Source organism: Schistocerca serialis, chromosome 9, assembly GCF_023864345.2.
Source record: "Schistocerca serialis cubense isolate TAMUIC-IGC-003099 chromosome 9, iqSchSeri2.2, whole genome shotgun sequence".
NCBI lineage: Eukaryota > Metazoa > Arthropoda > Insecta > Orthoptera > Acrididae > Schistocerca > Schistocerca serialis.
Genome location: NC_064646.1, coordinates 246,048,010 through 246,068,603, shown reverse-complemented (window position 1 = coordinate 246,068,603; position 20,594 = coordinate 246,048,010). Strand labels below are relative to the sequence as shown.

General features: G+C 39.7%; 1 protein-coding gene across 1 annotated transcript in view; it reads right to left on the bottom strand.

Annotated features, from left to right (window-relative positions):
• Positions 1 to 19,252, bottom strand: part of LOC126419079 (cuticle protein 18.6-like) — a 117,954-nt gene extending 98,702 nt beyond the window's left edge. The window contains exons 1-2 of the mRNA XM_050086168.1: positions 19,207 to 19,252; positions 1,562 to 1,744 (exon numbers count right to left, since the gene is read on the bottom strand). Of these exons, the coding sequence (XP_049942125.1) occupies positions 1,562 to 1,744; positions 19,207 to 19,221 (198 nt within the window). The 5' untranslated portion in view covers positions 19,222 to 19,252. The remainder of the gene's footprint in view (positions 1 to 1,561; positions 1,745 to 19,206) is intronic.
• Positions 19,253 to 20,594: the final 1,342 nt, after the last annotated feature.

The following is a 20,594-nucleotide window of genomic DNA, read 5'->3' as shown; positions in this document are numbered from 1 at the left end:
AAGATTAGGAGAAACTTTTATGAGTGTAATTTGAAGGAAAATTAGTTACGGTGCAGTAGGTTCCGTTAGCTCAAGATGATTATAAGTTGTTCAATGGAAAGTTCAACGAAACATTCGCGCGCGTCTTCAGTCATTCTGGTTTAGTTCCACGTTACTTCAAGAGAATGGCACCATGTGTTCTCTATAACGAAACCCATTTCCTTTTACATTCTTGATCGTTTCTAGTAAGCAACACGTTGACAAAACAATAAAACGTTCAATACGAACAAAATGGTGCTTCGGCGCCATTTCTGTTGTAGTGGAAGGAAGGGAGATTGCAGCTTACGGTCCCATGGACGATAAGGTAATCAGACACAAGGTACAAACTCCCATGGGACAACGTGTGAGGGTGGAAACTAGACGTGTCCATTTGGAAAGGAAGCATCTCGTCATTTACCTTAAACGATTTAGATGAACAACGGGCACACTAAATTTGCAATTAAAACAGAAAACAAAATTATGAAAAATGACATTTTAATTAACCAAAGAGTTAAGCAAGGTTGCAGTTTTTCTCCATTTTTATTCAATTTACATAAAAATGACACGATTAAAAATGGAGTGAAGAAACAAAAAAGAAAAGGCCTAAAACTAAATAAGGGCTGTTATACAAAAACATTAATATACACTGCAACTATAATAACCACTCCTGGAGGAGAATTATAATGAGATATTTAAATCAAACAAAATTGGCCAAAATTATAGCTTATAAACATCAACAGAAAAGACAAAAGTAATAGCATTCTAGGAAAAATAAGAGGTGCTGTCAAAAACAGTGATAAAAAACGAAACAGTGAAGCGCGTAAGTCATTTTGACTACCTGGGCTGCGACATTTCTTTGGATTATGGTAAACACATAGAGAATAAAACACTAAAACTTCGGGATAACTGTGGAACAACAAAAAGAACATTAAACATAGAGGTAACTAATGAAACGCAACTGGAAGTCTATAAAACACTACCTGTTCCAGTGCTACTTTACGAATCTGGGGCTTGGACAGCAAACGAGGTAGACATAAATCGATAGTGACGTCCGAAATGAATTTCCTCAGATCATTTAAAGAATGTAAACTAAAAGCTAGAATAAGAAGCTAGAATAAGATATTAGCTATAAGCTTAGAATATTTGGTATAACAGAAAATGGTGACACATATAAGCAGAAAGGGAAGCAAGATGTAGACAGACTGCAATAAGACAGTTATCCTGAAAAAGTTTTGCAATGTATACTCAAAGCGACCTAGGTCGACCCAGGGAGCGTTAGAGCTAAGACACTTAGGCTGCAACAGGTTCCTTGAACCTAATCAATGAATGTAGATGATAATGATGGACAGATCAATCTGATCCATCAAATTTCGGGCATGCAGCGGCGCAAATAAAATTTTATTTGCGCGGCTGTATGCCCGAAATTTAATGGACTATTCATTACGCCACGAGAAGTTGATAATGCACATTAATCTGGATTGCTAGATGGTGATTTGAATCCAGACTATTGGCTACCTCACTCGGCAGCGCTGCTGCGCCTTACCACGTAGTCGACGCTGTGTCCTCCGTGTCCGTGTCCGTAGCCCACGTGTCCGGAGTGCTCCACGGTGACTGGGTGGGCAGGACCCACCACGGGACCCGTCTGGTGGGCGTACGAGTGGGCGTGGCCGCACATCGCTCGCCGACAGCCGGCGGCCAACACAGCCACCAACAGAGCCGACAACATCTGCAGGCACACAGGAAAGGAGCGTGCTTTAAATACTTTAGCTGTAAGTAGGCTGTTTATGTTTTCTCTATGTAAGTAGGCTGTTTATGTTTTCTTATTGGCAACGTTACGTAGCGCTCAATATGAAAATCACTGGCTGTGCTGTGTGCAGTCTGTGGCTAGTTTGCATTGTTGTCTGCCATTGTAGTGTTGGGCAGCGGCAGCTGGGCTGTTAACAGCGCGTAGCGTTGCGCAGTTGGAGGTGAGCCGCCAGCAGTGGTGGATGTGGGGAGAGAGATGGCGGAGATTTATAATTTGTCATGAACTGATATATATATTATGACATGTGATGATATTAAGGTAAATACATTGTTTGTTCTCTATTAATATCTTTCATTTGCTAACTATCCCTATCAGTAGTTAGTGCCTTTAGTAGTTTGAATCTTTTATTTAGCTGGCAGTAGTGGTGCTTGCTGTATTGCAGTAGTGGGAGAAACGAAGATTATTGTTAGGTAAGTGATTTAGTGATTTGTGAAAGGTATAGTTTAATGTTAGTCAGGGCCATTATTTTGTAGGGAATTTTGAAAGTCAGATTGCGTTGCGCTAACAAAATATTGTGTGTCAGGTTAAGCACAGTCTTGTATAAATTGTTTAAAGGGGACGTTTCATATGGCGACCCTGCCAGGATTCGAACCTGGAATCTTCTGATTTTTTCTTGTAGTTTGTGTAATTAGTGTAGATTTTGTTTATTGCTAGCGCGTAATTATAGAGAGAATTTCCTTTGTAGTTGTAGTTTTTCATTGTTGTACAGTAAAACAGTTGTGGCATGCATGTAGATTTGCAGCAAGTTTTTCGCAGCTGCGCTTGCAATTAACTAAATATTATTTTCAGTGCTATGTTAATGTGTTCTCTTATTTTTGATCTTCAAATTGTGTTTTTCTGTGTTGTCGTGTGAAATACTGTGACAATTATGGCGTGTGAAAAACGTAATACTAGGCTCCAAAGTAAACTGAGAAATGACAGTGAAGACGAAAGCAGTGTGTTAGCGCCGCAGAGTAATGAATTAACAGACATTCAAAGTAGTAATTTGGAGCGGGCGGCAAACAATGGCGTGGACAGTGAAACAATTAGTGAAGAGGGACGCATTATCGAACGATCGGTCGGCAACAGCTCGCCTCAGGAATCCGAAATGACAGGAAACAATCTCGCAAATACTGTAGATTCAGGTTTTGGTTCCTCACCGTTTTCTCAAATAAGTCAAGACACATTTTCTGCATGTCAAAATGTCAATGTTGCCGGTGCAAATTCACTGCCGAAAAGCACTGAGGAACATGTTTCAGACACCAGTGCATTGTTATTACAGTTAATGCAACAAATGGGACAAAAGCTACAAAAGTTAGACACAACACTTGAACAAAATCAGAGACAAACACAGCAAAAGCTTGAAAAGTTAGACACAATGGAACAACACCAGAGACAAACACAGCAACAGTTAGACACAGTGGAACAAAATCTCAAAAAGTTAGACACAATGGAACAAAATCTTCAAAAGTTAGACATCACACTTGAACAAACACGTGAAGATTTAACTAGTGAGTTACATAACATTGAATCGAAATGTCAAAAAGTCTGTAATGACGTAAAATCACAAATTTGTGAGCATTTCCAACCTATTTTTTCGCGGCATGAAAATGCATTACAGAATCATGAAGCAGCCATAAAAGAACTGCAAACTATTTTTCATGAAAATCACAACACCTTGCAAGCTAAAATTGACTCAGTTGCATCTACCGATTCGGTTACGCAACTTGCAATAACTCAGGAAAACTTAAAGGACACAGTAGATTCGATCTCAACACAAATGGACATTCTGAAACTTGGTTCAGAAAAACACACTGAGGAAATGTGTTCACTATCGGAGAAAGTAGCCGAACTTTCGGATCAGGTCACTAACTTATCTACAAAGGTAGATGATGATCTGAATGACACAAGACCTGTAGCCTTCACTGACACTGAAGAGTGCGAACAAATTAGGAAATTCAAACAAAATCAGAATCAGATTAATACGCAACACCAAAGAGAAATCCGGGAAGTACAAGATCAGCTGACACAGTTAATACAAGAATTACGTATTTCAGAGGATACTCGCGCCCCAATACGGGAAGAGGGACACAGAAATACGGAACAGCCACAAAATAATAACACAGGGCATTTCGGAAGTTATGAAAGAAATTGGCAATGTGCACCGAATTTTGAGATGGAACGGCCGACACGACCTAACAATGACCGATATGCGACTCGACGACATGATGATTTTGACTATAAGCTGTTCATTACTACACGTAAATTCAAAACATTTAAGAATTCTGGCAACGACATTCATCCACAAGCATGGCTCCATCAATTCTCTCATTGTTTTCCTCCCAACTGGTCATTGGAGCACAGATTAGAATTTATGTGTGGCTACTTGGAGAATGAACCAGCTGTAAGAATGCGATCGGTAATTCACGATTGCCACAGTGAAGGAGAATTTTACCATGCCTTCCTCTCAGCATATTGGTCTCAAGCCACACAAGACCGCGTAAAACATGGCATCATAATGATGAAACATTTCGAACAATCTGAATTCTCCAGTCTTGTGAAATATTTTGAAGACATGTTGCATAAGAATCAGTATCTTTCAAACCCATACAGCCCCTCAGAACTCATCCGCATTTGCTTAATCAAACTGCCTGAACATTTACGACATATTATTTTGGCAGGACGTTGCAAAGACGACATTGAAGCATTTCAGGGACTGTTACAAGAATTAGAAATTGACACTGACAATCGCGGAACGCGAAACCAGGAACACAACAATTACAGGTCACATCCGTCGCAATTCCGCGATGAAAGAAGTAATAACTTGACACGACAAGGCTATTCTCACAACACAAATCGTGACCAAAACAGACACCACCCGTATGACAACCGTTGGCAGAGTAGTAATAACTACAGGGAAAGATCACCTCTCCGTGGTAATGATTATCACAGAGACAATAAGAGAAACAGACAATATGGGGACCAAAATAAATACTATCAAGGGAGACAGAATAACTTTAGACGCAACGGACCAGCGCGCAGTTACGATTCAGGGAGAAATTCTCCACCATGTGACCGACAAGAAAGAAACTATGGAATCTACCGACATGACGACAGACGATATGATCGTAACGACAGACCTGAATTGCATCAGAACTGGCGGGATTCAAACAGAGCAGGGCCCTCTCGTCACGGTGAATTTGTAGAAGTTAGGTCTCCAAACCCCAATAACGACGCGCGCCAACAAAGAGACAATAGGCAATGACTCACACCGCTGGCAGCCACAAAACGTTCTTATGACACTAACGACGCAGCTGCCGTAGCTAGTAATTACGTAAAAATGGAAGATATTAGGGACATCTTACTCCAAGAACACGACGTAAAACATAACAACGTTGCATATCCTGTGATTTGCATTACAGTAAATGACGTAAAATTTACGGCAGTACTTGACTCTGGCAGTCCCATTTCAGTAATCAGTGAAACAGCCTTTAGCAAATGCAACAAATCGAACGATTGCCCCACACTTCCGTTACGTAAGATTAAATTACAAGGTGCAATCTTTGGAAAAAGTGTAGATGTACGCCAACAAACCAACCTAGAATTCTTTTGTCAAAGCCACAGCTTCTCTACGAACTTCCTCATTGTTCCATTATTGTCGACGGAAATTATACTGGGAGTAGACTTTTTGAATGAATACAAAGCAATCTTAAACTTTCACGATGCTGAAATAACTTTAGAAAAAGAAGGTAAGTCAATAGCTTTGAAATTTGAAGATTGGCTCTCAAACCATGATGAGGAAATTAATCGGCTTTACGTTCTGTTAGACAACAGTTCGGAATTTTCTACGGAACTAGACACTAACAATCACTCTGCAAGTACTGACAGGGATGATATCGACGGCCCATTTGACACTAATAAGTTAATTCAGAATAAAATTCAAACAATTGAGAATTGTAATGACACTGATAGGCAGGACCTTTTTGAGATTTTACAAGCACATTCCACAGTTTTTACTCATAAAACAGGAACAATCAAGGGATTTCAATACCAATTTCGTGTTCGTGAGCATACTAAATTTTGTGTTAGACCATATGTAATTCCAGCACATTATAGGGACCATGTTAGAACAGAAATACAATCTATGCTCGATGAGGGCATTATTGAGCCTGCAGTAAGCTCATACAACAATCCATTACATGTTGTTGAGAAGAAAAATGGATCGATCAGGCTTGTCTTAGATTCGAGACAAATCAATACGATCATTATTCCTGAAACAGACAGGCCGCAAACGTTAGAAGAACTTCTTCAAAATTTTAATGGTGTAAAAGTGTTGTCTTCCATTGATCTCAGATCCAGCTTTTATCAGATCGAACTTCATCCAGAATGTAGAAAATACACAGCTTTCCTTTGTTTCGGCGTTTGTTATCAGTTTCGGAAACTTCCTTTTGGTTTGAACATTTCTTCGGCAGCATTCATTCGTGGGTTAAATTCCATATTACCTGAGTTCTTAAAACGTCACATCACCTTGTATGTGGACGATATTCTGATAGCAGAAGCTTCATGGGAACAACATAATCGCATCCTCAACAGTTTGTTACGTATTTTTGCAGAATCTGGAATTACAGTTAACTTGGAAAAGTCTGAATTCGGTAGGACAAAGGTGAAGTTTTTGGGACATATCATTTCTTCTGAAGGGATTCAGCCGGATCCTGAAAAGTTAGAAGCAATCAGAGCCATTCCAGTTCCATCCACAAAAAGACAAGTCCGCAGTTTTCTAGGTCTCGTAAATTTTTACCGTCGTTTTCTGAATATGCAAATTCTTGTTACACCAAAACTTTGTTCTCTCACTGGAAAAAATACTATTTGGAACTGGGACGAACAAGCACAATTGGAATTCAATTCTTTGAAAGAAGCGTTACTTCACGCGCCAATCTTAGCTCATCCAGATCTGTCACAAGATTTCTGCCTTAGCACGGATTCTTCTAAAGTCGGTCTTGGTGCCCATTTATTTCAAGAAGCCATAGAAAATGACACTACCGTTCAGAAAACCATTGCTTTTGCTAGCCGAGTGCTAACAAAATCTGAAAAAAATTATTCCGTTACTGAATTAGAAGCTTTAGCTATCGTTTGGGCATTTAACAAATTCCGTTTCTTTCTTTCTGGTAAGCACGTAAAAGTATACAGTGATCATCGTGCATTACAATTTCTTATGTCTTCAAAATTAAATCATGACAGGTTAAAACGTTGGGCATTGTTTCTGCAAGAATTCCGCTTCACAATAGTCTACATTCCCGGCAAGGAGAACATTGTTGCGGACGCACTGTCACGCGCACCGGCTGGGCTTGAGAAAAGTAACAAAGAAGGCAACCTCGAGAAAAATTTCAGTATTCTTTACATTCAGAAAGTCGCCTTTGAAAACTTCATCACCACATCTTTAAAGGACATTGCTCATGAACAAGATAAAGATCCGATTTGGAAAGACATCAAGAGCAAATGGCATGAAAGGACACACACACAGATTCGGCATTATTATCTGGTTAGAAACAACATACTGTTCAAACGCTGCACTGTTGATGACAAGCTATGGGTACTTTGCATTCCTGACGATTTTGTTAATAAGCTCATTTGGTACATTCATTTCAGTTACGCACATTTTGGCCCACGAAAATGTTATCATATTCTTCGAACGACTTGTTATTTTAACAATATGGAAAAGCGAATTCGAAGAGTCTTGTCTATTTGTAAACTTTGTCAAAAGGCGAAACCATCTACTATCTCACATCGTGCTCCGCTGTTTCCTATCATTCCTTCTAAATTAAAAGAATTTGCTGCTGTTGATCTCTTGGGACCCCTTGTCAGAACATCCAATGGATTTTCGTACGTTCTAGTCGCTGTTGAACTTACTTCAAAATTTGTTTCTTTCACTCCGTTACGTAAAGCCACTGGACGATCTGTATCCAACGCCTTTGTTAAAAATTTCTTACGTGAAGTTGGCCACGTTGCTAAAGTCATTTCAGATAACGGACCGCAATTCAGATCTGCTGTTTGGTCACGCATGCTTCGCAACCATAAAATCAAACCTGTTTTTATTTCATTGTACTCACCACATTGTAACCCGTCTGAACGGATTATGAAAGAAATCAATAAGCTTTGCAGACTTTATTGTCACAGAAAGCATCAGCATTGGGACAGATATTTACACTTATTTCAAAATGTGCTGAATGAAATGCCTCATGATTCCACTGCTTTACCACCCACTCTTGTACTAAAGAATGAAGAACCACCGAACAGAATCAGAGAGCTTGTACCTTTCCCAAATACACGTAAACTTCGACACAAAGACATAATTGATTTGGCTCTTAAAAATATAAAATCTGCAGCAGACAAAAGGAGAAAACTACACGGTAAAGCAAATACAAAGAAATTGTATATTGGTCAGAAAGTTCTCATTAAAGCTCATTCATTGTCACATAAGAAGAAACACTTGAGTCACAAATTCTTTCTAGTTTACAATGGACCTTACAGAATCCGACGTATACCACATGATAATTGCGTTGAAGTTGAAACTCTGCGTACTAGGAAGAGTAAAGGTTTACACCACATTTCTCATGTAAAACCATTTATTGACAGATAATCTGCCTTTTAACTTTGTCTTTGCCATAAAACGTTTCACTTGACGTTACTAGTATGCTTTAGAAACTGTTACCATGCAACAATGTTTGAAGTTAAATATCCAGCCAAGAACCATGAGAACTTATTTAAACAGAAATTACGAATGCATTGTTATAGTGAACAGACGACACAGTGTTGTATTTGTACGTTCTTGCTTGCTAGTTGCACGATTACGTAACGACTATCAGGCTTACATACATAGAACATGTACTGGTACTGCTCATGAGATTTTAATGCAATATTTTGGTTTACTTGAAAATACATTCCGGATTTAAAGTACTTTCTGAGAGATACCAGATGACACAGAGGTTAGTTTATGTGACAGCTACACGATTTTTATCACGACGCTACTAATGAGTGACAATTTACAATGTTGCTTTTGCAGTGTATCTGTTTTATATCTGCACAGTTTTCTGAATTCTTCTAGGAAGAAAAACAATGTTTTAGTAGTAACTTTTGTGGTATAGCAACAATGAGACAGCCTTTTTCGTGGCATAACAATACGTTACTGTACAGTACTTTCCTCATCACGGCAATAAGCGTAATAACTAAGATATCTATACGCAAAGCATTTCACTTTTGTGTTTCATGAGGTAAGTACATTGACTTTAGCAGAACCTTGCTTACAGAGGACGATAACTACGACAGTTCCACAGAACTATCTTACAGCAAGACGCGCATTTAGCGCTACAGGACACGCATTTGAGTGATTAATCTTATACTTAAAACACTTATTTTCAAAGATTTTTTAATTACAAAGAAAGTTTTCCGTGATACATTTCATTCCATTGCTGTAATTTGTAACACCTGAGGGTATAATTACATTTATCCTCAGGGGGGTACACGCTTACTTTGTGTACCATGTGTGTGGCAACCACAAGGAACCCTAGCTAATATGGTATTTGCTTATACAACTTTACACATCGGTACCATATTTCTCTAACACACAAATTACACAGCTATCTGATTATTTAACTGAGAGAGACAAACATTTATTTTACTACATCAGTGACACATGTTTACGCAATTATACAGTTGGATAACTTCACACTTATGAAACTGTATTTTGTCTGTACTTTGTGAAATGTTCATATTTTTCGGAATCATTGTGATACTATGAGAGCTTTGAATGATATATTTGGTATGAGATCATGATTTTTAAAGTACGTTTGAGGCAGATGACACTTTTACCATGAGCAGAGAATTTTTTTAGGCTTAGAAATTATTGGAGGAAGTTACGACGATTTAGAGATTTGACTGAAGTGTTATGATGTTATTATTACGACGACGATGTGTACTATGCTGTTGAGGTATGTTTATGATAAATAAGCTGATGCTATATGAGGAATCTGATTATGCTATGTAGCTATTATGATGAAATATTGAAGACGTGTTGATGAATATGAATATGTATATGTGTAATAAGGTAAGGAATAAGGAGTAGGGGTTAGGGACTCTGATTTATGAAAAGGTTGTTGGAAACCAAGAATCGTACTTTAAGAGTTATGAAATGTGTGTGTATATGCATGAATGTATCACAATGCCACTGAAAATTTTTTTGGACACTGTTATATTTATAGGGTTTTGTTTCTACAGATTTGCAACGCTAATTCTTGACCTGTGAAATATTTTTATATGAGACTACCACGGTAGCAGAATCTCCTGTCGTAAATATTTCCGTACGAAAGTTAAGTGACCACCTGCACGTAATGCGTCGCGGGCACCCAGCTGTGTCAGACGCCTGGAGAAAAAGCCATTATTGCGAGCCCTTTTCAGCGGCACAGGTAGCACAAAAAAAAAAAAGGGGAGGCCATTATCCTTGGAAATATTTTTACATCTGCAAACCTGATAATGACAAGTGTCTTTCTATGAGAGTTGAGAGCTACTGACTTACGAAATGCCACATGACTATTGAATGATGTTTTTATGCTTTGGTTTGCGTAATTGCTTATTTCACTTGATATCTGGTTTCCAGCTGTGTTGCAGCATTGCTTTTATAAAATGAAATGCATTTGCTAATGTGAACACTTTCTGTCAACAGATCTATTAAATAATTATTTTATGATCCACATTCTTTAAAAAAGGAGCACTTGGAAAGGAAAGAACAATAAGAAGGGACTAATACCAGTAACTGCATCTATAATTTTCTTTTCAAGTACATGGTAATATTTCTTTTTACAATCAGTTGTTGTGGTGCACCACTTTAATTACTTTGACATTAAGCTGTGATTATACATTTGCCTTATCTGCATGGTTATCTTTAGTGTACTATTTTTTCTGCTTGAGCTATGTCATGTTTCGATATAAGCTGCTGTTTGCCAGGCATAGTGCTACTGAACTTTAATTTGTGTTACTCTGCTAAGCCAATTTTACTACTCATTGATTTTTCATGTTGCTGCACATTGGCTCATATTAGTTGTAATTTTGCATTTTGTCTGTAAATTAGATTTACTGCTGCTTGCTTTGCACTCTGCATTTTTTTGGTCATTGCTGTTTGTGTTACATGTTTTGTGCTGCTGCATTGCCTCGTCCCTTAGTTTAGCATCTGAGCTCAGTAGATTTAAGTTAGCTTAAGAGGGGGTAGACTATATGAGAAACTGACTATGGAGAATAGGTAAAGAATGCATTGCGAAGTTATATAAAAAAGATTTGGGCCCAAATGAGTAGTGTACAATCAGAAATAATTATTTTGAAAGAAATATGAACAGAATACAGAAAGCATGCTTGGATAAGATTTTTTTGGTGGAAGCAAAGGTTGAAATAAGACGAATGATCTATAGAATGAAGTTTTGGGATGGACTGCAGTACCAAATGTTACACTGAAAACGAACCCTGTCCTTTCCTATTGGTGTTATCCCACTATATGTTTGTGTACCCTTGAGTATTTGTTTTCTTCCTGTCTCTGTGTACTGTTTCATAGAATTTTTTTCTCTTCTAATACTAAGCTATATTCACTATGAGGAGGAATACTGTTATCCTCAAATATAAGTTGCATTAATAATATGTTATTTTCTTTGTAAAGTTGTTTACAATTCTGTTCTGTTTCAATGTTCATGTGTGAAATTAATGTTTCGAAAACTATTCTCATTATTTTATGTATGTACTTATGTCACTATTTTTGTAACACTGATGTATATGTTTATTTCTATTCTTTTGTAAAGCCTGTACTACAAATGTTATCATTATTATGTTTTTAATGATGTATTTTGTACCTTTGTAATTGTATTCTTATGTTATAAAATTGTAATTGTCACCAGTTCATGACATTATTAACTTGTTAGTTACATTTCACTGCACACGTTTCTGTTGGTCATAGTATGTGGACAATATGTGAGAAGTAGGGACTGTTAGTGTTTGCACGTGTGTTAATAACTCAGCAAGGGACTGGATAACAGCATTGCTGGTTCTAAGGACAATTTCAAAAACTTTGTGAGTGCACAAGTGGTGGTTTATGGACTTGCTATATTATCCGCAAGACTCTTCAATGGTGATTGTGCACCTGCACAGTCACAACAGATGTCTGCTGGCCATCTCTTCAAGGACTACAGTGGGTCTACATCTTTGATGATCCATCAATACCATTATTTCTACAAGGACTGCAGTGGGTCTGCACCTCTGGTGGCCCACCAATACCGTAATCTCTACCAGGACTACAGTGGGTCTGCTCTGTGATGACCTAGCTACCAATATTCTTCCAAACTTCGAATGACTCTGCTGTGGGTTTGCTCTATTGTGGACCATTACCTGTATGCATGTCAAGAGTCAGCACTGTCTTTCCGTTGGAAGGACAACACAACTTCTTCAAGACTGCATGGAAATCCACTACTTCCGTGTGCATTTTCTTTTACTGCTCAGACTTTGAGAAAAACACTGCTATTCTACTGTTATGTACGATTAGGACTGTCTTTATGGACTGTGAGAAATTTTGATCTTTTGACCAACATAATATTAATAAGTGTGTGCATTTTATATCTTTGTTACTGTAATTGTGAAAAATTTTTGTCAAATCTGTATTGGGCAGTGCCCAACACCATTTGTAAAAATTTTTGTGGGGAGCATGGGGGCTATGTAAGTGGGCTGTTTATGTTTTCTCTATGTAAGTAGGCTGTTTATGTTTTCTTATTGGCAACGTTACGTAGCGCTCAATATGAAAATCACTGGCTGTGCTGTGTGCAGTCTGTGGCTAGTTTGCATTGTTGTCTGCCATTGTAGTGTTGGGCAGCGGCAGCTGGGCTGTTAACAGCGCGTAGCGTTGCGCAGTTGGAGGTGAGCCGCCAGCAGTGGTGGATGTGGGGAGAGAGATGGCGGAGATTTATAATTTGTCATGAACTGATATATATATTATGACATGTGATGATATTAAGGTAAATACATTGTTTGTTCTCTATTAATATCTTTCATTTGCTAACTATCCCTATCAGTAGTTAGTGCCTTTAGTAGTTTGAATCTTTTATTTAGCTGGCAGTAGTGGCGCTTGCTGTATTGCAGTAGTGGGAGAAACGAAGATTATTGTTAGGTAAGTGATTTAGTGATTTGTGAAAGGTATAGTTTAATGTTAGTCAGGGCCATTATTTTGTAGGGAATTTTGAAAGTCAGATTGCGTTGCGCTAACAAAATATTGTGTGTCAGGTTAAGCACAGTCTTGTATAAATTGTTTAAAGGGGACGTTTCATAGCAAACTGATCTACTTCAGCAGAAGTACGAATAAACACGCCATGTGTGAAGACCGTTTGGGAAGACACTCGCAAAACTTCCCGTTTTGTAAGAAAATCTTGTCGTTTATTAACGGCGTCAGTTGACAGTGTAAGGTGACTACCAAGTGCCGATGTCGACACGCCAAGGAAACCTCCACATGCATGTCCTTTCTCGCGTTAATCAAAAAGCTAACTTCACTAAACGTATTCCTTTAACTTTGTTAAACGTTAAAGTGGTATTTTACAGGACATTTATCGGAAGTTGAATTTATTGTGCATTGGTCCACACTAGCTTCAGATCCACAGCTGCCAATTTCTGAAATCCCAAGAGGCTCTCCAATGCTTCTTTGTCGTATTCTTTTAACCGGATTACTGCTGTTGGCTCCGCTGTCGATATATAAATGCCCAAGGTTGATTTTTCTTTATGCTTTCCACGACCGGACCCTACCTCCATCGTTCCTTCAAATTGTACATACCCAAGGTTGATTTTTCTTTATGCTTTCCACGACCGGACCCTACCTCCATCGTTCCTTCAAATTGTACATACCGCGTATCATGTGATCGCCTTATGTGTTGTCTCAAACCGTTAAGCCTCGAAGTGTGAGCCCTGTTTGTTGATTTTTTAGGAAAGCACGGTTTACAATCTAAAAACATTTGTCCACCCTATCTGTATACAAAATTAAGATAGTCTCTTAAACGCTGCCACGGGTTTTCATCAGTTCTTGAGATAAAGAACGATTTTATAATTTAGTTTCCGCTATCAATCCACTAACAAAAAGTATTTGGTTAAAGCTAGCTCTGTAACCAAACGACAGGCAACACCTAGTTACTGTCCGTCGCACTCGATTGTTTACATCAATCGCCGGCACCCCGGATCATCCACACACTTACACTTCCCGAACTTACCAGACCTCAATTTCCGCGAGCGACACGGCGTGATTTTTGTCAGCAGGCATCTAACTAACGATTAACGCACTCAAAGAAAGTGAACAAAAGATAGAGTCCGATAAAGTTTCTTAAAATTAAAAGTTGATCCGATACTCGAACGATACTTCGATAATATAATTAACAGTTAAAGGATTTATGGTCTTATGCCTGGTTATCCGTTTCTGTACTTCGGAATAGTTCAAAACTAAGAGCCGTCATTATTTATAATTTTTGTAACCTAGATATTTAGCTTTATTTCCTTCTATGCATCACATTTGGAGCCGTAGTTCCACGCAAATGGTAACGAGCTAGTGTGCGGCATGTTCGTAATAATCGGGGAATACATTTCTGCAGTATTATACTTACGGAGAAGATACAGAAGATAGAAGAATGTTATTCTGAATTGGACATGATAGTCTTACACGTATTGTGATAACAATCACAGCTGGAGTACTGGACTTGCAAGCAGCAGTTTCTGGCTACCATATGGGTATTGGTTTCTTGGAACTAGATTGTAGACGCTAAGATGGGACCTTTCCTTTTGTAGAATCATTATCGACATATTTTTTTTCTTTTATGTCATTAACATACGGTAACCCTGCAGCGGAACCAAAGTTGCCGTCAGAGTAATTTCAGTGTTGCAGTTTGCCACCGGAGCTGCTGCTGGCAGGGTTAAAATATTTCATTTTCATTATATCCAATGGGTGGACGTGGTGGTCTGGGCTCAATGCAGATAGGTGTGGGTCTCTAACTACAGTCACGACAGATTGTATCATTGTGGAAGCCAAACAGAAACTGTGATTTAAACTGGCAGTTTATGTAAATATAATGTACAACCTGTCGAATATCGAATTTGATACGATTTATTGTATCATTTGGTAGTTTTCGAGCCACAGCAGCATCATCTTCACGTGGAGGTGTGTACAGGAACATTATTGAATTTTCTGTAAATTACTGCACAGTTTCCATTGCGAAATCTTTTTCAAATTTTTGCTTGAGTCAGAGCCCAAGCACTCGAATCACAAAGCGGTAATAACGTAGGAATTTGGTCGGACTATACAATTAAATATTTTATTGCAAATGTATCTACACCGATGTGCCGATATGACCATCTATGTAATAAAGTGTTGGTCCACTTTTCAAGCACAGTACAGGAGCTGTTCTGCTTGGTATGGATTCTACAAGTCGTTCATAGGTTTTCAGAATAACATGGCACCAGATGTCTACTCACAGGACAAAAATTCCCGTAAATTACGGGACGGTGGTTTGTGGGCACGCAGCTGGCGCCCCATATGTGTTCCATTGGGTACAGATCAGGGGCATTTGCTGACTAAGACGTCAATATGAGTTGTGTCACCTGCTGGAAGATGTTATCGCCATCAGCGAAAACTTTAACTATGAAGGGATGTACGGGGTGTTCAAAAAGTCTCGCCGCAGTGCCGTATGATTGCTAGCCGCGCGTGACATATGTTTGTTCGCCTGTCTGGATTATTTCCCTTCAAGTGGACTCTCGCAACATTCCACTGTTTCGTTTATCTCAGCCAGCGTCAGTAGTATCGTTGGTGTGTGTCGTTACGTGTTGACGTGAACGTTTAAGTTTAGTTCCTTTGTTCGCTTGTTTCGTTTTTGTCACTGTTACAATGCTAACCATCGAAGAACGTGTAGTTTTAGTCGAACAAGTGTTCAAAGCTGGCGGAAAAATACACAGTTTCAGTTCGTCAAACATTTAATTCAGTTTTCCCGGAGACAACACTCCCACATCGCGATACTGTGGGAGATTTGATTAACAAATTTCGAAGTACGGGTTCAGTGACAGATGCACCGAGAAGTGGTCGTCCTAGCGTTTTGTCTGAGGATAAACTACTCGATATTTGCGATAAAATATCCATGAGTCCGAACAAGTCAGTAATAAAGCTCGCCCAGGAAATCGATGTTAGTGTCGGAACGGTACACACAGCTGTAAGGAAAAAATTAGAACTTTTCCCATACAAAGTGACTGTCGAGCAAGAACTGAAAAATACTGATCATGGCAAGATACCGCATTATTGTCAATGGTTCAAAAATTTCGTTCAACAAAATGGAAGAGATATTCTTAATGAAACGTTTTTCACTGACGAAGCGTAGTTTCATTTATCCGGGTGCATGAATTCGCAAAATTCTCGTATGTGGAGTACTGAAAATCAATTGTGTATTAATGAGGAACCACTTAATTCTGTGAAAATAGGAGTTTGGATTGCAATTTCTAGACGTCGGATTCTGGGTCCCATATTTTTCAACAAAACAATGAACGCACAACGATACTGCAGTGATATTCTGTACGCATTCATAGGAGAACTTGTGTTAAATGAAATACTGAACGGTTATTTTCAACAAGATGGTGCGACCGCACATACAGCTCGCGTTTCAATGTCGCTGCTTGCTGATGTTTTCGATGACCGCATAATTTGACAGGGACTTTGGCGTCCACGATCGCCTGACCTGCCACCATCTGACTTTTTCTTCTGGGGTGCAGCGAAAGAAACTGTCTATAAAAACAGCCCAAAATCCATCCATGAATTGAAAACTGTAATATCCACTTTCACTGCTTCTGTTACAGAAGAAATGTTACAGCTTGTGCTTGGAAACATTATTAAATGAATTGAATAAATAACTTGTATTTCACTGAGTTTCATTTCGGTATATTCACTGAGGCATACGGCACTGCGGAGAGACTTTTTGAATACCCCGTAGGTGGTCTACAATAGTGTTCACGTAGTTCACTGCTGTCATGGTGTCCACAACTACCATAGCTCCCTTAGAAGCCGAACTCAATCTACCCCAAAGCCTAATTCTGCTTTCACTGGTCTGCATCTGTGGATCGCTGCGCGTTTCAAGCAGGCATTCGCCTGGATGAATGCGTGTAAGGATCCAGTCATAGACCTAATGTGAAAAGAAATGCGATTTACTCGACAAGGAACACGTTTCTATTGATCCACGACGAAAACTTAGTGACACTGTGCCCGCTGCAATCGTAACCGACGATATCGTTGGGTCAATGGAGGAACGGGGAGCTCCGAAACACTTGTGCCTGAACCAGCATTGTACTCTGTCGGCAGATCTGCCACAGGTCGCTTCCTATCCTGGATTACACAGTAGGGGATCCTCCGACACTACGTTTTGCGATGAGACGTGGACCTCCAATACCACACGGCCTACTCGTTATTTCGCCGTCCTTCAATAACTTTCCATAAGTTCTCACGGCAGTAGTACGCAAACAGCTGACCAGCTTCGCCGCTTCAGAGATTCTCGTTTCCCGCCGCAGAGCCACAACAATGTGCCCTTTACAATGAAACGAATACCCCTAGCTGCATACAGGCGTTGATATAAGTCAAGGATCACAGTTGAAAATGTGTGCCCCGATCGGGACTCGAACCCGGGATCTCCTGCTTACATGGCAGACGGTCTATCCATCTGACAAGGGAAACTCCCCATCGCACCCCCCTCAGATTTAGTTATAAGTTGGCACAGTGGATAGGCCTTGAAAAACTGAACATAGATCAATCGAGAAAACAGGAAGAAGTTGTGTGGAACTATGAAAAAAATTAGTAAAATATACAAACTAAGTAGTCCATTTCAAAATAGGCAACATCAAGGAAACTGAGAGTCAAGGAGCGCCGTGGTCCTGTGGTTAGCGAGAGCAGCTACGGAACGAGTGGTCCTAGGTTCAAGTCTTCCCTCGAGTGAAATGTTTAATTTTTTATTTTCAGTTTATGTGACAAACTCTTATGTTTTCATCACTTTTTTTGGGAGTGATTATCACATCCACAAGAAAACCTAAATCGGGCAAGGTAGAAGAATCTTTTTACCCATTCGCTAAGTGTACAAGTTAGGTGGGCCGACAACATATTCCTGTCATGTGACGCACATGCCGTCACCAGTGTCGTATAGAATATATCAGACGTGTTTTCCTGTGGAGGAATCGGTTGACCTATGACCTTGCGATCAAATGTTTTCGGTTCCCATTGGAGAGGCACGTCCTTTCGTTTACTAATCGCACGGTTTTGCAGTGCGTTCGGAAAAGACAGACACTAAACTTATTACAGTGAACAGAGACGTCAATGAACGAACGGACAGATCATAACTTTGCGAAAATAAAATGTTCAGTCGGGGGAAGACTTGAACGAAGGACCTCTCACTCCGCAGCTACTCACGCTAACCACGGGACCACAACGCTGCTGAGCTCAGATTCTCCTGAATGTTGCTTATGTTGCGCATGGACTACTCAGTTTGTATATTTTATTAATCTTTTTCATAGTTCCATACAACTTCTTCCTGTTTTCTCGATTGATCAGTTTTTCAAGGCCTATCCACAGTGACAACTTATAACTAAATCTGAAGGGGGTGCGATGGGGAGGTTCCCTTATGAGCCACCGTGGACACGGAGGATAGTGCCACTGCCGGGGACTTATCTCTGGCACGCCTCCTGTGAGACTCACATTCCCAAGTTATTGTCCCGCACTATATTCATAGTGCCCCTGCCCATTATACTCATTGGATGTCCGAGAGGAGAGATATATAATGTGTCCTTTGTCAAAACCGCTTATTTCAGTGGATTTCCGAATTTGCTTCTCGTATCTTCGCCGCACCGTATCTATGACTGCCCATTCGTCTCTCCTCGGCTTACATTCTTTCCTTACTGCGTCACGTGCCCGCAACACCATCAGGTGGGCATTGATCATAACGTTTTGGCTCATCTGTGTATAACATCCGTGATGTAGTATTCCTCTTAATGAGTGTAAGCGCATAATAGACCGTGTATAGTGACATCTCGCGGCCAAATATCTCCCGCATGTTTTTTTCCATTGTGCGGTTTACGGAGTACTTGGCACCTAATCCAAGTATATTCTCATACTTACAAGTATATCCATATACCACACAAACAATTGAAAAAGGCTTCCAGTTGAAACTGTGTCGTAATGAACGTGAAATAAAGCTATATTTAAGTCTACACAGTAGCAGTCAGTATGTTGTCATTCAGATGATTGTGATCCCTCATAACTAAAACATTATGACGAGTTGTATAGTTATCAATCGTTGAATACTGCTACAGCTCTCAGAGTAACTCACTTGTCCACGAGCCATGTCTGTTTCCTGCCTGGTCCTTGAATGGCTACCGCGGTTGACTGGTGCCGCAGGTGGGTGTTACGACCTATTTATACACACATCAGCCCGGCGCCCTGCGTAACTCCCTCAAAAACTACCTGCTTCGCTTCTTGTTGCGTTGTCAGGAATTCCAATTTTCAGCTGACGTGCGCGCAGTTTCTTGCCGGCCGTTAGAGGATGTAGAGAAACAGGAGCGGCGAAAGCTCACGTGCACCTGACTGCCGTTTGGCCGAATATAATTATGTAATGAACAAGCAAAGTCATTCACGCTCTATGAATTTTAGCGCGTGTTCGTTAACATTTGATTTGGACACCGTGTAAGGAGAAAGCCATTTCCATGAATAACTGACTATCGAAATAGTCTCTGTGCCTCCTCTGTCCCCGTACACGAGAACTATTAAGATAAGCCCACAGTAACTAACCAGTTTCTCTCCGTGAAAATGAAAACGCTATTTCAAGAACTCTGCAGTGCATTAGAGATTTTACACTAGTTAGTTATTTGGTTAGTTACTCCCATATTCGTTAGACCAAATTCACAATGAACTTTAGGGGTACAACGTCTAATGTGTCAGTTGAAGAAAATGTTACAGGGAGTTATATCTATGTACATTTCAAGATTTCGTTAGTGATATAGCAGGGAATGTTATGGAGAACCAACTTTAAACTACGTTTGAAAACACTTCTCCTGTCTACCAGACATTTCATTTGAATGGGCAGACTATCAAAGAGTGTTATAGCTGAGTATTGGATTCTTTTGTTCAAACGGGCGTCTGCAAAGAGTTACAAAGGCATTTGCTTCCACATTCCTTCCTCTCTTAACGACTTCTCAGTGACCGTACCAGCCCCCCGTCGGAGGTTCGAGTCCTCACTCGGGGATGGGTGTGTGTGTTGCCCATAGCGTAAGTTAGTTTAATTTAGATTAAGTAGTGTGTAAGCTTAGGCACCGATGACCTAAGCGGTTTGGTCCCATAAGATCTAACCACAAATTTACAACATTTTTGACCGTACTAGGCGTCGAACTTACTTTGCCGGTCACACAGCGTGTACGTTGTCTATCTGCAATCTCAATCAAGATAAACTGCTGCTTTATACATACCCTGCTTACAGTATTATTGGGGCCGTTGTCTGTGTATGTTGTAGTTTTCACAAACTTAAGTGCTTATTCGAACTATATAGTCGGTGGTGGACTATACCAATTACAATAATATGTGGTCCTTCCTCTTCCAGTAATGAAGATTCCCCCCTCCCCTCCCCCATCTTGAATGCCCCATTTCTTTCGCCTTTATGATTAATACTAGAAACATATTAAGGAAAACAATTGACTCAACCTCTCAACAATGTCACTTTACTTT